At 41.2% G+C, this 17,152-nt stretch overlaps 2 protein-coding genes across 3 annotated transcripts in view; one reads left to right on the plus strand and one right to left on the minus strand.

Moving 5' to 3' along the window:
• USP50 (ubiquitin specific peptidase 50) overlaps positions 1-5,095 on the plus strand; it is a 45,861-nt gene extending 40,766 nt beyond the window's left edge. The window contains exon 8 of the mRNA XM_033920776.1: positions 4,904-5,095. Coding sequence (XP_033776667.1) covers positions 4,904-5,095 — 192 coding nt within the window. The remainder of the gene's footprint in view (positions 1-4,903) is intronic.
• Positions 5,096-6,309: 1,214 nt separating this feature from the next.
• USP8 (ubiquitin specific peptidase 8) overlaps positions 6,310-17,152 on the minus strand; it is a 73,849-nt gene continuing 63,006 nt past the window's right edge. For both annotated transcript variants that reach the window (XM_033919975.1, XM_033919976.1), the window contains 3 exons: positions 16,356-16,498; positions 10,004-10,136; positions 6,310-7,165 (listed from right to left, as the gene is read on the minus strand). In XM_033919975.1, coding sequence (XP_033775866.1) covers positions 6,980-7,165; positions 10,004-10,136; positions 16,356-16,498 — 462 coding nt within the window. In that variant the 3' untranslated portion in view covers positions 6,310-6,979. The remainder of the gene's footprint in view (positions 7,166-10,003; positions 10,137-16,355; positions 16,499-17,152) is intronic.

The following is a 17,152-nucleotide window of genomic DNA, read 5'->3' on the forward strand; positions in this document are numbered from 1 at the left end:
AATTTGGCCCCAAATTAATTCAATGTTAGAAAATCATGTTGCTCTTTCATAAGATACTATTTTATTTGGTACATCTATGAGATTAAAGAGTCAAATTTCAGCACACAATAATAAACTTTTGCTAATACTGACAGGGGTTGCCATTCAACATATTACTGGAAATTGGAAGGATTATACTAAACTTAATTATACCTTTTGGTGGAATTCAGTGTGTCATATTTATAAAATGGAGAGAATGCTTGCTATACAGCAAGGTAATTACAATAGTTTTAAAAAGATTTGGGGGCCACTGATTGCATATTCTAATGATTAGACACCTTGGACACCTTTTTATTACATAGGAATATTTTTAGTGTGGGATTGAGGAGGTATGTCTTGTATTTTAATGGGTTTGTTCCTGATGAATGGGCTGGGTGTGGGTGGGGTCTCTTTTATATGCTTTTAATAATAATTGTTAAGAATGTCAAGTGATTTTGTACGAATTAATTGATTGAATATTGTAAACTTGTTGCAAGATTTGAAAATGAATGAAGAATTAAAAAAAAAAAAAAAATCTTTATATACCACATATACAGCCAAAAAAGGATCAAAGCGGTTTACAATATAAAGTTAATCAAAATTATAAAAAGAACTCAATTTAAATAAAAAGGAAAAGAAGAAAAGAAATAACATTTCTAATACATATTATATAACATCTAAATTAATTAAATTAAAAATTAATTAATAAAATAAAATTTACAAGAATGTATAAATGCCTTCACCAAAATTTCAGAGCTTAAGTATGTGTTGAAAAAATGTTGCCTCTGATTTGTTTTGAATGTGCGTGCATCATCACCATGAAGTGTCCCCCGATCTTTGTAATTTTTTTGAAAGTGTAAACAACCAATTCATGTTCAACCATGAATTTATAGAACTCTGTCATGCATCCTCTTAACTGTATCTTCTCCAAGCTGAAACAAAGTATGTACAGTAAATTTATGGGATTTAACAGTTCAATCTCTTTCTCTCTCTACGCCGGCTTTAAGTCACAGTTTCCCAAATTGCAATTCTTTTAAGTCATGCTCACTCAACAGCAGAAGCAGCTTCTGTTCTCAGTAACTCCTCTGGATTTTCATGAATATGAGCAGAAAGTTCACTACCTGTCCTTGGATTTGATATTTTGTCAAGAGGCCTTTGATGCATTTCAACCCAATTCATATTTAGTATCCTGGACTGATTTTTCATTGGTAGCCTTCAGTTTAGAAATGGTAAGGGAGAAGGTTAATTTAAGACGACCGATAAGAGGAAGAGAAACAAATTTTGGGATAGGGTACTGCAAAGTTGACACTATAATTTAAATATATGACTTATTGTTAATTGCAATATTTATTATGTATGTTCTGTTGTAAACTACTCAGATGTTATAATGGGAAAATTACAAATGTTTAAATAAATTTGAAACGGGAATTTACAAGATGAAGACATTTATAAGAGAGTAGTAATCTAATCTAATCTTCAGTTTGTATACCAGGTCATCTCCCACTGGAGCTCGACTCAGTTCACATATCATTAAGACTAGAGTACACAGGGAAAGAAGCAAGAGGGAAGGAGAATTATAGTATTATCATTTCATTGAGACTGCGATTAAATCATCTAAGGATTGCGAGAACAACAAAGTTTCAGGGTCTTGCGAAATAATAATATAAAATCAAGTGTTAAGTGGAAGTTAATCACAACAACAACAAAAAAAAGAGTGCGGAAGTGATGTCCGTGATGCCAATGTTTATTCAGTCGATCAAATGATATAGAATCACATGACAATATCAGAATCCACATATGCTTTGACAGTTGGGGACCCAACACAATCCATGTTTTGACTAAACTGCCGATGTGGATACACAAAAAGCAGAAAAAAATCCTAGTCCTCGAGAGCCACAGGCAGATCAGGTTTTCAGGATATCAACAAATTAATATGTATGAGATGGATTTGCATGTACCGCCTCCTTGAGATGCAAATCCATCTCATGCATATTAATTGTGGATATCTTGAAAACCTGATCTGCCTGTGGCTCTCGAGAACCGGAATTGCTTACCCCTGGTCTAGGTGAAGGGACAATCACCCAATGCTTCAAAATCTAGACTGAGGGATTTGAAAACTGCCAGATGATTTGAATTTTAGTAAGAATTTGGATGGGAAAGGAGAAGTTTCTGCTGATTGGTTTAAAAAAAAAAAAGATATTTCAGGGGATTTGGGAGGAGATAGAGAAGGACTGGGATGATGGGGTTCTTTTACTTTAGCAGGTAAAAAGCTGGGAAACATTTGAAAATGTAAATGAAATTGTTACTTTGCTCTAAACATTCAAACCAACGGTTGAATTATCTATCTTTGTTGAGGGATGAGAGGAGGGGGAAGAGCAGTAAGTCCTTGTATCATACAGGTGAAATGAAATAAGCCCTTTAGGTAGAACTAAAGGTGAAGAAAAATGGAAGAAATTACCCTGCCTCCAACCCTTGCTATAATAGACCATTGCATTAAAGGCCTAAGAATGATTCATGAAACATTCTGGCTATACTGGTCAGCTGTCATACAGTATTTGGGAAATAACCTGCTGAGATAAGCGAAACTTATAAGTAAAACAAGCAAAACTCACCCAGCTTGCATGCCAACAGGTACCACATCTGCTATGATATCATAAAAGGATTAAGACACATCCTGATCAGCATCCTGATCAAAAATAGAATATAAAAGTACATAGTGATATTTAAAATGGCATATGTGGGAAAAGATAGATTTTTGGTAAACAGGACGCACATATAGCATGACACAAATATTATAAACCAATTAGTGAATTAACAAGTGTAATGATGTGTAAGAAATAACCAATAAAAACTAATCATGTGATTTAGACTAACGTGGTGCCGGTCACCTAGAAATGTATAAAAGCAGGCCTTTTAGAGGAAGTAACTAGAACAGACATCAGTGGATCCTCAGACCTGAAGATCACATTCTGTTACTCTATATGCTGAAAGATTTATTCTCGTAAGCTGTTACTGATTTGTTAATAAATATACTTATTGATTAATAACAGTATATTGAGTGTGAGGTCTCTCATTGGCCGTAGGCCCAAACAGCGGGCCTTCAACAGGAAGAAGGACGATGGAGTGTGTTTGTTGCATTTTTAGAAATTTATTCATCATTGGAAGAAGCGTGACTCCCCCTCCGAAACAGAAAATTATAAATCCACATTAGAAAAATTATTTGGAGCGACACCTTTGGAATTATGCAACTTTCACTCAATGCCAAACTAACCTTTTCTTGAGAAGATTACTGAATGAATGTTTTTGCAGCAGTTGCCATTCATCTTTCATTATCCTACAATTAGAGAATGACATGAGGATACATTTTTCTCCATCCCCGCGGGAACTCATTTTCCTGTTCTGTCCCTATCCCATTCCTTAAAATCATGTGTTCGAGGCTTGTGCGGTTAAAGCAGAGCTTATAGGAATGGGACAGGAACAGCAACAAAACTCACGCAGGGACGGGGAAATTGAGTTCCTGTGGGGATAGGAAAAAATGTGTCCCCATATCATTCTTTACCTACAATGTTTCAAGTAGATTTCTATGCTTTCAATAGCAGAAATCCTGCAGGTCTATATGCTAGATGATTTCTTGGATTATTTGGATAGAGGATCACATTTGGCACTGGGTCTTTCGAATAAGGGTACTGCTTTTGATATGATAGTTGGATGATATGGAAGATCTTTTGAGTGGTTTACTTCATTTTTAACTGATAGAACATGTGGAAGGCCATTTTCAAAAAGGACGTATAAGTTCGACTTTGACATTTCCCGCTAAATATCCAAAGCCAGCAGCACAGAAATGTCCATTTTCGAAAGCTGAACCACTAAACGTCCAAAAATATATATAAAATCATCTAGTTGGACGTCTAGGTCACATAGACATCCAACCCTTAGGACATTTAACTTTATACTCCATTTTTGAGCACAGAAACATCCAAGTTGGACATGGGAGGGGCCAGCATTGTGATGGACTGGCCAAACAGATATGCCAACAGAGCTGTGGAACACCTTAGAGCAGTGTTCTTCAACCACTGGTCCATAGACCAGTGCCGGTCCACAGAAATTTCCTGCCAGTCCACAGGGCCAGCACGTGCATCAGGCCCAAAACAGTGTTCTTCAACCGCCGGTCCACAGTGCGATCGATGCGGCGTTATCTTCGAGCCAGCTCCCTCTTCTTAACCGATTCAGTGCACAAAGCCACAGGCAGTGGCTCCTACGGGCATCCTGCGCCTGAACCGGAAGCCTTCTCTCTCACATTGCAAAGTCAGAGGGAAGGCTTCCAGATGAGACACGAGATGTGCAAGGTGCAATTAGTACTATTATGGGGGTGGGGTCTGGGGTAGAGATTGGATAGAGATGGGCGGGGTCTGGCCCACAACTTAGCCCCGTGTTGTTCAACCGCCGGTGGAAATAAAACCCGGATGTCTCAATCCATCTTCCTTTTTCTGGAGCCATATGGTAACCCTACTTTAACACCCCACAGCAGCCAGCAATCCTCCCTCCCTCCAACACCGTCCCCCCCTCCCCCCCGGCAATGATGCTCTCTACCTCCTTCCACATAGTCAGTGTCCCCTGCCTGCACCTAACTTTGGTTGAGATGGATGGATGGAAAGAAGCAAACACTGCAAAAGAAACTTTAAGATGAAATTTGTAGCCTTATTTGTATAGCTTCCTGGTTGAGCAACCATAAATGACATTTTCATCTCAGGAGCCGCAGTTCCTGAAGGGATCCTTTCCTATCCCACGCTCCTGCTCATTATCACTTTACTATTATGCCTAACAACTTTTCTTTTTTTAAAAAGCTAGGAATGATAATATTGGAATTTCTTCTTTTTTGTTGCAGAACCATTTTGGTGATCTGGATTGGGGACATTACACGGCATACTGTAAAAGTCCTGTGACACAGCGCTGGTACACTTTTGATGACACAAGATTCTTTAATATTCCACAGTCTACAGTACAAACATCAAATGCCTACATCCTCTTCTACACTTGTCAACCATTCAATGCGCCAACAAGTCCCCCACCGTTATGAGAAAATGTACACTGTTGTGTGATTAATCAGCTTAATCATCATCCTTAGTGAATGCCAAGTTCTATCATTAAAAAGCACCTCTCAATTGCCGGAGTCATTGGTTGTTTGTCAACCCTATTTTACCTTAAGGGAAAAATATACTTATTCCCTCAGCAGGCAGGATTGAATCAGGCACACAAGTGATGTCATCCAATGGCACAGAGACAGATATGCTTTTCCACTGAGTTCTTTAGAATGTGTGGCCCTTCATGAGCCTTATCTCTTCAGTTCTGTATCTTGCACAAGGCTCTCCCAGCAAATTCCTTATTCTCATTACTATTATTTTCATAACATACATCATTGAAATTCTTCAACTCATTTCATGCGATAACTACTTTTAGGTTCAAACATAGCCAGTTAATGCAGCAACCACCCAGTAGACTCCATCACTCTTCTTAGCCATAGGATCCCCGTCAGCAAATCAGTGATTTTAGGGGTAGTCAGACTCTGATTTAGCATTTCATTCAAACATTATCAGGAATTATTTTTTTTAATGCATCAAATGTAAGCCAAAGACTCTCCGAGTCCTGCTCCATTCACTGCTTCTGACAAATCTTGATTACTGTTAAGGCTTTGGTCATGGTCTTCCCTGTCCGAGAGATTGCACACCTACAACTAATGCAGAATATAGCAATTATATTTACTTCAGTAAAAGTAGCAAATGTCATCCTGTACCTCTTTACAGGTAAAAGTGAAAACTTTTACATTTACTTAGTTACTATACAACACTGAGGCAAGAAATTAATTTGTAGGCACTAGAATATCTTCCTCATTAGGTCTCACCCTTCCCTCTCTCTAACCTGTCATCTCGGTGATCGTCTCCAGCAGAAGGCCACAGACCGAGAGTGTGCGCACTATGGGTATTGCATTGTGACTGGGGTGATGAACCCAGGCAACTATCTTCAAAAGAAAATTGGAGGTTACATTAAAGTAATAGAAAGCACAGGTTTTGGAAAGTATGTTCTCCTGCTGACTTGGAATAACTTTATAACTCACCTATAAAACAAAATGGCCTAATGGATGATAGTATCATTGACTTTTTTTTTTGTTTGGCATACATTTAATGATAAAAGATCTATAAAACTGAAGTTTAGCATGAAACCAACTTGGCTATGCATACCAAATTTCATACAATATCACAACCAGAATCTCAATTACAACAAAGTAATAAGAAAAACAGTATCTGATAAAATTTATTCTGAAGAAAACTGAACGCAACAAGTATTGCAAAAGGGTAACAGAAAATCCAGCTGTGCTTTGCTCAACAGAAAGGAATGCTAGCACTGCAGGCTTTCTTAACATGAACTGTCAAAGGCTAGCAACCTGTTCGGCTACAACAGAATTGCCTGACAAAAAAGCACTATTTTTATTATATACATACTTTTAGTGTGCAGTTAGGTAATCAATATGTACATTCCTACCTGTTTATTATTCCAGAATATTCACAGTAGTATCAAGTCAAAGGTTATAAATGCGAAAAGGCATTAACAGTGGGCTAGAAAATCAACAAACGTCATGGATTTTAGGAAATTTAGGAGAGGCCATTCCACTTGTTGATAAGAGCTCAATAGGCAATGCTATAATTTAATTCTAGAGCACAGAGAATTTAGAAAAATAGCAAATACTGAATATGCTTTCTTTAAAACACATATTTCAGTTACAGTGCTACTGGTCCGTTTAACAGCCTTGAAATGTCACTGAACTGAACACACCACTGCAGCAAAACTGCAGTAAATATCCACATCAGTTCAATGTAACCTACACCTGTAACTTGCTGCATATAAACTATGCACTTGCAGTCCTCTATTGTGCATCTATGAAGTGATCAGTTTTCTAATTACGTCTTTAGGTGGCTATTTGGGCTGCTCGCAGTTCATAAGATGTGTAAAAGAGAATGTAGGCAGCTGAAGACTTCACCGACGATGTGGACATTTCAGACACATCCTGATCGTCAAACTTAAACCATCGTTGCTTAGCAGCATTCCTGCCATAGGCTGTATAGTGCCCTCCATCTAACCCTCCATAATGATTCTGTGAAAGACACAAAGTGAAACTGATCAACAAAACAACACACTTCATTTGTACCCTACCTTCTGTTAACTTAAAAAAAACAAAAAAGGAATGCATATATTAAGGGCTTCTTTTACTAAGGTGCGCTAGCGTTTTTAGCGCACGTAGCAGATTACCGCACGCTAACCCTGCTAGAACTAAAGCCAGATCATTGTAGCATGCGCTATTCCACGCGTTAAAGCCCTAATGCAGCTTAGTAAAAGGAACCTTAAATGTCGTCTTTGTTTTATTTTTAAAATTGCTCCATGCAGCCAAGTGGAAAAGTTGTGCTAGCAACATAAATACCACTCACACAGAGCCCAAATGGTCCAGGCTGGGCGATACTACAATATATACACCGCATTAGCCAACCCATCCAAACATGGCTCCAAGGGAAGCCAAAGAATTTTAGGTCAACCCTGCACAGAATTTAAAAATATCACAGCCAAATGTTTAACTGATGCTTGTCATGTGTACTTTAAAAATATGCATGGTTCAGCTTTTGCTTAAAGACATATTGACTTTTTATATTATGCCTGATTCACAACAAGTACCAAAATCCTCATCACAGGATGCAAAGGCAGTGAAACACGTACTATTCGTAGGGGTAAGGATGAGCTCTCTAATGCTGCAGTACCTTAACTTGTGGGGCATGGGACTGCGGAAATAACCACCTTTATTAATATAGATTGTATTGTTTAACGCGGGGTTGGTTTCCCTGGTTTTTGTGGTTTGTACCTCAACATGTCCCATTAAAAACAGAATCTGTCAAGACCTCAGACCGTCGCTTTTGTCGTCGTCATACTGTATCTTTTGGTTTATTGCAGTGGTTCTTAAACCTGCCCCGGGGGACCCCCAGCCAGTCGGATTTTCAAGATATCCCTAATGACTATGCATTTCTTGGATTACCAATTAGTATAAACAGGGCTTTAAATCACTTAAAATGGCTTCAGCTAACTTAACAATAAATACCTACTAACTTTAAGAAGCCTTCTATTGCACTTATCATGTTTTGTTTTTTTATTACCATATAATAAATCTATAATAATAAAATGCTAAGCGCGCATGCACACTCTTACTGCGTGCTTCCCTGATCCCTGATCTGTCGGGCTGTGGCGGTAGGAGTGCGCATGCGCGCCAAACAAGCCTCCCTGCTCTCCACCTCGCGCCGCTGCAGAAACGGCCCCACACTCGCGGCTCGGCTTCAGGCTCACTTAATCCCTTGCTGCCCCCCCTTCCCTTCCCGCGATCTGACCGGCTCACTTAGTTCCTTCCCACCCCCCCTCCTTCCCGCGATCTTACCGCTCACTTAGTCCCTTCCTGCTACCCTCTTCCCTTCCCGTGGTCCCGACTCCAAACCTGCCGACTCCAGCAGCACTCTACACACGCTGCTTCGGGGCCTTCTACTGCCCTGATTTACTCTGGCACATCTCTGATGACATCATCAGAGACGCGGCAGAGCAAATCAGGCCAGTAGAAGGCCCCGAAGCAGTGTGTGTAGAGTGCTGCAAACGCTGCTGGAGTCGCAGGTTTGTCGGGACCGCGGGAAGGGAAGGGGGGGGGGGAGTAGGGTAAACGCTGCTGCTGCACAGGGAAGTAGTATGGGGGGAGGGAAATGGAGGATGAGGGAATGCTGCTGTGGCTGCTGCACAGGAAAGTGGGGGAGAGAAATGCTGCTGCATAGGAGGCAGGGAGAGACAGATAGATAGAAAGAAAGACAGACAGTGGGAGGAAGGGAGACAGAAAGAAAAGAAGAAAGACACAGGGGCAGGGAGAGACACAGAAAGACAGACAGACAAAGGGGGCCAGTGAGAGAGACAGACAGAAAGAAAGACAGCGGGAGGGAGAGAGAGACAGAAATAAAGAAACAGACAGACAGACATATATTCTAGCACCTGTTAATGTAACGGGCTAAAATACTAGTATATTTATATCACACTGATTTAAATAACATATTACCAAACCACACTCTCTGTGAACAAATCATACTACACAACTATTTTCTTTATAAAATAGCTCAACAGGAATATCCTATTGGGCCAGAAAACCTGGACTGGAGCAAAGCCTTTTCAGTTCCTTTCAACACCACAGTGTCCCATTTTTAAAATCATCACATGTTCTCTTGCTGTATTGCAAATTGTTACCACAGTCTTATGTCGCTCAACCACAATGATAATAGTTTATGCTTTCTGACATCACCACTGGACTCTATACAATCATGTTATTAAGTCGGCCCAAAACATAAGTGCAATAGAAAGCTTCTTAAAGTTAGTAGGCATTTATTAATGAATATGCATGAGAGAAATTTGCATGCCTACTAGCTACTTTATAGGCAAACTGCCTCATGCATATATCTTGAAAACCTAACTGACTGGGGGTCCCTCAGGGCAGGTTTAAGAACCACTGGTTTATTGTCTTAGGGCAGGGGTGTCCAATGTCGGTCCTCGAGGGCCGCAATCCAGTCGGGTTTTCAGGATTTCCCCAATGAATATGCATGAGATCTATTAGCATACAATGAAAGCAGTGCATGCAAATAGATCTCATGAATATTCATTGGGGAAATCTTGAAAACCCGACTGGACTGCGGCCCTCGAGGACCGACATTGGACACCCCTATCTTAGGGGGAGGGTGTCATTAATAACATTTTAAAACAGAAAGTATGACATTAGTTCATATAATGCAAAAATGCTTTGAGTTATTGTTCTGTATTGTACTCTTATTTTGCAAGTAATAAAAAGATCTTCAAATAAAAACAGCAATTATTGCAAAATTTCCAGCCAAGCTACCTCTTATCCACTGAAATCATTAAGATTACTTACTGATACTGCAAACAAGTTGTATCGCTTAAGGTTATTCTTTGGGCCAATAACATACTGTGACAAGTCAAGACATTCTAAAGGGAAATCCACATATGTCTGAAGCTTCTGCCTCCACCTTCCTTCATAAGAAAATCTAAAAAAGTACAGAAGAATATTTTAACAATTTCATTAACCGATTCTCCATTTAACACTTCACCTATATTAAGTGTTAATGTGATCAAAATGACCAAAACAAGCATGTTACTTCTCAAATCTTTTATATTTTAAACTGAACACATTACTAAAGCATTTTTTTATGATTGTCTGCAAAACACTGAATTTACCAGGTTACACTTCCCCCTCTGTATTCGCGGTGGTTAGAGGCAGAGCTGGCCCGTGAATATTAAAAAAATGCAAATAATATTTGGGCCGGTTCTGCCCCTAACCCCCACTTCCCACCAGCTATTTTAAGCCCTGTAAGCCCCCCCTTAAGCCTTACCTGGTGATCTAGTGGTTTTTTGGGGCAGGAGCGATCCTGCATTGTGCAGATCGCTCACAGGAAATGGCTGCCTTTAGCTCCTATCGTAGTCTCAAGAGACGGGAGCTCAAGGCAGCCATTTCCTGTGAGCAATCTGCATGGGGCAGAAGTGTGGGAAGATCGCTCCTGGCCTGAAAACCCACTAGACCACCAGGTAATGCTTAAGGGGGGGCTTACTGGGCTTAAAATAGCCTGGAAAATGAAAACGCATTTTTTGGTTTAAAACCGCGAATAAGCGAATCCGTAGATATGGAATTTGCCAATAGAGGGGGAAGTGTATATTAAAAACCTCATTTTCTTTCCTTGAGTTCTGCCAGTGTGACCAGCTGCAATGTTCAAAAGTGCTCTTTCCGGTCAAGAATATATAAGAACTCATTTCACTAATATTAAATTTAATTTTCTTTCTTTTCCATTTGAGTATACATAAACACTTAGCAAATCAGAGGGAATACATTACATTACATTAGGGACTTCTATTCCGCCTATACCTTGCAGTTCAAGGCGGATTACAAAAGAGCTAACTGGACATTTTCAGTGAAGTTACAACAGTTTTGGGGTTTTTTTGGTTACAAGGGAGGAGAGGTAGCTGGATTAATTCCGGAAGAACTTGCAAATTGGATATTAAATTGACTGTACAAAGTGTACAAAGTGAATACAAGTAAATTCTGAGAAAGCAAGCCTTATAACCCATTCTAGGCTCCTTGGGGAGGATAGGAAATATATAGAAACCTGTGCTGGTCCCCTGCCTTGCTTGAAAACCTCCTATCCCATTTTTTTAAACACTGTTTTTCTGCTCTTTGCCCTTACTGCTGTGAAACTGTTTACATTCCTTCACCTTTCCCACATTCTACCATTAACCTAACGATTTGAATGCCACTGCCAAATATACTGCAGTTATCTTATCTCAAGCAAGATTACAAAGTCTGTGTGCTCAGATCAGCTTAAGTGGTCAAGCTCTCATTTCGCTTTCAGGACTATTCTTCAGTAATTCGAGCAGTCCTCATGATTGCTCACATATTGCCTATGAGTACCCCTCTAAAAGCCGCTGTGCTTGCTGACATGAGTCTTTAACATGGTTGCCTAGTTTTACACGGGTAGACTGGTCGCAATACATGAAGAAGGAGACGGTACTACTTGAAAGGGTCCAGAGAAGAGCGACTAATATGGTTAAGGGGTTGGAGGTGCTGCCATCCAGCGAAAGATTAGAGAAACTGGGCCTCTTCTCCCTTGAATAGAGGAGATTGAGAAGGGACATGACTGAAACATTCAAGGTATTGAAGGGAATAGACTTAGTAGATAAAGACAACTGTTCACACTCTCCAAGGTAGGGAGAACGAGAGGGCACTCTCTAAAGTTGAAAGGGGATAGATTCCGTACAAACTTAAGGAAGTTCTTCTTCACCCAGAGAGTGTTAGAACGCTCTTCCAGAGGATGTTATAGGGGAAAACACCCTCCAGGGATTCAAGACAAAGATGGACAAGTTCCTGCCAAATTGGAACATAAGCAGGTGAGGCTGGACTCATTTAAGAGCACTGGTCTTTGACCTGGGGGCTGTCACGTGAGCGGATTGCTGGGCATGATGGGACCACTGGTCTGACCCAGTAGCGGCGATTCTTATGTTTAACCAAATTAAACTACTCTACCCTGGCCATAACTGAGCACAAAGCCTCGGACCAATCTGACCAGTCTTCGGAACCAGATGCAAGCTGGGTGGGCTGCGTGGGTCATTAGAGTGGGCAGACTTGATGGGCTTTGGCACTTTTCTGCCGTCATTTTCTATGTTTCTAAGCTGACCAGATGATTAGGAAGATAGTGCCACCAGCTTATCACTGTACCTGAACATCAGAAATATTCAGCCACTATTTTGGATAGCACTTAAAACAGTTTTCCTACTGTCTTCAGGTAATTACCCAGGTAGTGGTGCTGAATATCACTAGTAACCAAATAGCCTCTAACTCTGTCCCAGCACCATCCTGGTAATATTGAGGTGTTCAAGAAAATATTCAGCAGCACTTTCCATTTAGTACCACTGAAGGATCTCTTCTCACTGGCATTTATCCCCAATATAGTTGCTTTTGAATTATCAACCCCTCTATGTTTAGTCAGTTTAAGCACAGGTTAGCAAGACCTTTCTGTTTAGTGTTGGGGGTGGGGGGGGGTATTCTACTGCCTAATGGACAGCAGGACTATTTACAGAAATTATTAAATTTGGCAACACGGTCATAATTATCCCACCACTGACTGGATAAATGCTGCATCAAGAGTAGAGAATGACATAGTGAACAAACACTGCGGCGAGCCATGGTGGGTCACCAAAGCCTGACTCGCAGCAGACACAGAAACAAAACTTTTCACTGCCCGCGAGAACGGTGAAAAGCTTTGTCCCCACAGTTGAAAACACCCCCTTGTTCCTTACCGCCATTAACCGCTTGGGGAGGGGGCACACGGCACTGTGCGGGTCTCCTGCCCTCTTCCTCCCCCAATGTGGAGCAACTGTCGTTTGCCGCCACCAGGGATCCCATTTGTAAACAGGCCTTCTTCCTGCCCTCCAGCTGCGTGCCCCCCTCTGCCGAAGCCTTCTGGGTCAGCCAGGTATCCCAGTCACCTCAACAATCCTCCTTCCAGATGGGCTGCTCTTGCATGCTTTCACCTATACTTGTTCTCTGCAGAACGTGGGCAGCGGCTCTTGCATGCTGCCTGTGGCCGACCTGGAAGCCTTCCCTCTGATGTCAGAGGGAAGGCTTGCGGGTCAGTCACGTAGTGTGTGCAAGAGCCGCTGCCCACGTTCCTGCAAAGAACAGGTGAAGGCAGGAAGGAGCAACCCAGCTGGACGGCCCTGAAGGGAACAAGTAAGGGAGAGAGGAGATGAATGTGGGACAAAGGGAGAAAAGGGGGGGGAGAAGGAGCAAGTTGGGACATGGGATGAAAAATGCTGAACATGATCCGGGAGGAGGGAGAAATATTGGATGTGGCAGTAGAGTGAGTGGGATACATGCACCCCGGATCTCTCTCGCTCTCTTTCCCCTCTCCCTGTACACAGGGGGAGGGGATCATAGAATGGTGAGATGATGCAGGCAGGGAGATGAGCACAGGGGAAATACTCAAAAGGGACATATAGGAGACAGAGAAGGGAGATGCTGAACATGGGGAACAATACATACAGGGATAGAAGATGGATGGTGAGCATAGAGAAAGAAGAAATGTCAAATGCTCAGGAGACCCTGGCAAGTGAGTTAAGAGAAGACAAAAGAAAACAGAGACTAGAGTTTCTGAGACCAACATGGTTTGAAGAATAAAATGACAAGGCAATAAAAGGTAGAAAAAAAAATTATTTTCTATTTTGTGATTAGAATATATCGGACTCGAAATGTGTATCCTGCTAGAGCTGGTGTTAGACATAACTGGGGACTGCCCTAGTTGCCCTCCCCTAATACTATTCCTGTCATGTGTGACTGCAGTATTCTGTTAGCATGATTTTTCTGTGTAACATTCTGTAATAATTTGGCTTATTAGATAGACTGTGTAACATTCTGGAATAATTTGGCTTATTAGATAGAGTGTGAGCCTGCCAGGACAGACGGGAAAAAATGCTTGAGTACCTGAATGTACACCACTTAGGTTATAAGTGGTATATAAATGCTATAAATAAGTAAAAAATAGTGGCGGGGATATCTGTGAAGGGGAGGGCAGACAGGGATTTTGTGATCTTTGTTCTGTATTTACAAAATAACAATTGTAGAGAATGTTGGTTTTTTTATACTTAAATAAAAGAAGTTCAATATAAAATCTTAACCATTTGAGGCTTGTATGGACAGGATCAGACGGTTTGCAGGGATGGGGACCGAGCTCGTGAGGATGGGGTGGAAATGTAATCACTGGACATGGTACAAGCCGGGGACCTCTTATCCTTCCAGATTTTCTAGTTCTCACCTAGAACATTTACAAGCACCTGGTGCAGAGAACTGAGCAGTAAAATTCTCTAAACAGCAGATGCTTCATAAGCTCCCTGCCTCATGTAATATGTCTGCTGCATGAGCAAAAAAAGACTCCCATGGGACATGAATAAGGATAACTCTCTCTTGAACCAATATCTTGTCTGACACTCAGAGGCCTCAAAGGAATACAAGCAAAAGATTGACCCTTAATCCCACAGAAAATGCAAATCCAGCGAAAACAAAAACTCTGCGGAAATGGTGATGTTCAAGATGCAGGCTTTATTTAAAAATATACAATTTGATTATCCACATAAAATATAGCTAGGACCCAAACTGTTGGGAACTGTGGACCTAACACGGACCGTGTTTCGACAATGCTATCTTACTCAGGGGTCCCTAAAAGTCCTGATATAAAAACACGTGGTTTAAAAACTGAAAACAATACCGAGTCGTAACTCTACGCGGATATATTTCATGTTGATTATCAGATCCAACCACAGACCTTTCATACAGCTACACTCTCAAAACAGCTATTCTCATCATCCCCAAGGGAACAGGTCTCAAGCATGCTGCTGTGACTACAACCGAGTCATCTCCTCCTGCTCAACCGTATTCTAATCAAAGGCAGATGGTTACCTGGCATCTGTCCCAGCTATCTTTGAATCTTACTGCATCTGCTGCAAGAAACCCTTGTGCCAGATCTGTACAATAGCGTCTTCAGGACATGCAGTATTTGCTAATATTGCTCCTATTGAATGGTGCCCATGCAGACATGCTCTCCAGTAAAATGTGGTCCTTCTGGGTCAGCCTGCTCTTTGCTTTATGCATAAATAATAGAAATAGATCTTCTGCTTGCCTCTGGTTCCAATTCAGAGTATGTGAGAACAGACTCGAAGTTAGGAAGGATTAAAGAGAAAGTGTGGGGAGGGCAGAGGATGGAGAGAAGAAACCAGTCAGCTGGATTCTGTATCCTGGAACTCAGAGTCTAATAATCCTCATGCTCATCCCTGATAACTCTCTTGGGGATCCTACTGATGAGGTTGCCAATTTAGACCTTGTCAAGGGCCTGCTCTTACCTGCACAGAACTGCTTATCTACCATCGGCTAGAGACAAAAATACTGAGAACAGAGTCTGCATGAACCTTCTACTGGTAATGCTAGCAACCCTGTTGTGCATCTCCATTTGCTGGTAGGGAAGGATAAACCCAGTTTTCTTGGTTGGTCTGGCAGGACAATAAAAAGATTTTCTATAAGAAAATTGTCTATATTTTATGATCCAATAGTTCCCACTAGAGAATGACAGGGGGACAAATTTGTCCCTATCCCTGCAGGAACTCAGTTTCTCTGTCCCCGTGAGTTTTGTTGCTGTCCTTGTTCCATTCCTGTAAGCTCAACCTTAACTGCACAAACCTTGAACTTACAATTTTAAAGTGTTTGAGGCTTGTGTAAATGAGGACAGAGCAGGGACAAGAAAAGAACTCACTGGGACAGGAAAATGAGTTCCTGTGGGGACGGGGAAAAATTTGTTCCCGTGTCATTCTCTAGTTTCCACTTCTTCTCATGCGTTTCTGCTGAAAACTAGGCAAGTACTAGTTCTCATGCATACTACCTTTAATGCAGAACAGGACAGTAAAAAAGACAACAGAGTGGGGGTCCATAGATAAAAGCAGTCTGGCCTGGTCTGACACATGCTACCTCAAGACCTGCATAGTCCTCCTTGTGAAAGCACTGGGTCAGTGTGGGAGGAGAACCAACCATATTTATAATCATCTAAACTATACTAAAATTTACAGTGTGGTGCCTCTTATGGTCTGAAAAACAGCACAGGCTATGATGCAGATGAAATATATGCAGAGTTCCACTGTTTTTAGTTGCACCATGCTGAAATATATCATCTTACCGTTTAAAGTGTACCAAAAGAACAGGTGGGAGTTTCCAAATTTCTATTTTCTTCAACGAATCTCTTCGAGTTTTGCAATGACTACAATAAAATCTATTGTTATCTGTAAGTTTTTCCTCTTTGGAGAATAACTTAAGGCAGTCCTAGAAAGCAAACGCATTTTATTAAGGTTTGAAGTTATGAAAATATGTTAGTCAAGCATAAAATTAACGATAAATTACATAGTTGAGTCACATTATTATGACCACGTGCTAATATCCAGAATAACTGCCTCTGGCAGAATGGACGGCAGCCAGACACCATGGGAGTGACAGTAAGATGCTGGATGGTTGCTAGAGATATCTGGAGCCATGCAGACTGCAATATGTCCGACAGTTGCTGACGGGTGCGTGGTGGTGGATCCAGTCACTGAACATGTCATTCGAGGTGGTCTCAAATGTGCTTGATTGGGTAAAGGTCTGGGGAATTCGGAGGTCAGGGAAATAGCTGAAAGTCTTGGTCATGCTTTGCAAACCATTTGCAAACAATTCCGGTAATATGATATGTCGCACTGTCTTGTTGAAAGATCCCATCAGCCATAAGGAAGACAGTTAACATGTGTGGGTGTACTTGACCATCAAAAATGGTCGAGTGTGCCTTTCAGACCATATTAAGAAAACATTTCCCAGAACAGCTACCAACTTGTGTATGTCCAATAATGGTTGCTAGGTGTTTGTTCTCGGCGGTTTCAAAAACGTGACTCTTCGGAGAAGGCAACCCTCTGCCAGTTGATGCAAGTCCAATGTCTGTACTCCTGT

This window comes from Geotrypetes seraphini, chromosome 14 (assembly GCF_902459505.1).
Source record: "Geotrypetes seraphini chromosome 14, aGeoSer1.1, whole genome shotgun sequence".
Lineage (NCBI taxonomy): Eukaryota > Metazoa > Chordata > Amphibia > Gymnophiona > Dermophiidae > Geotrypetes > Geotrypetes seraphini.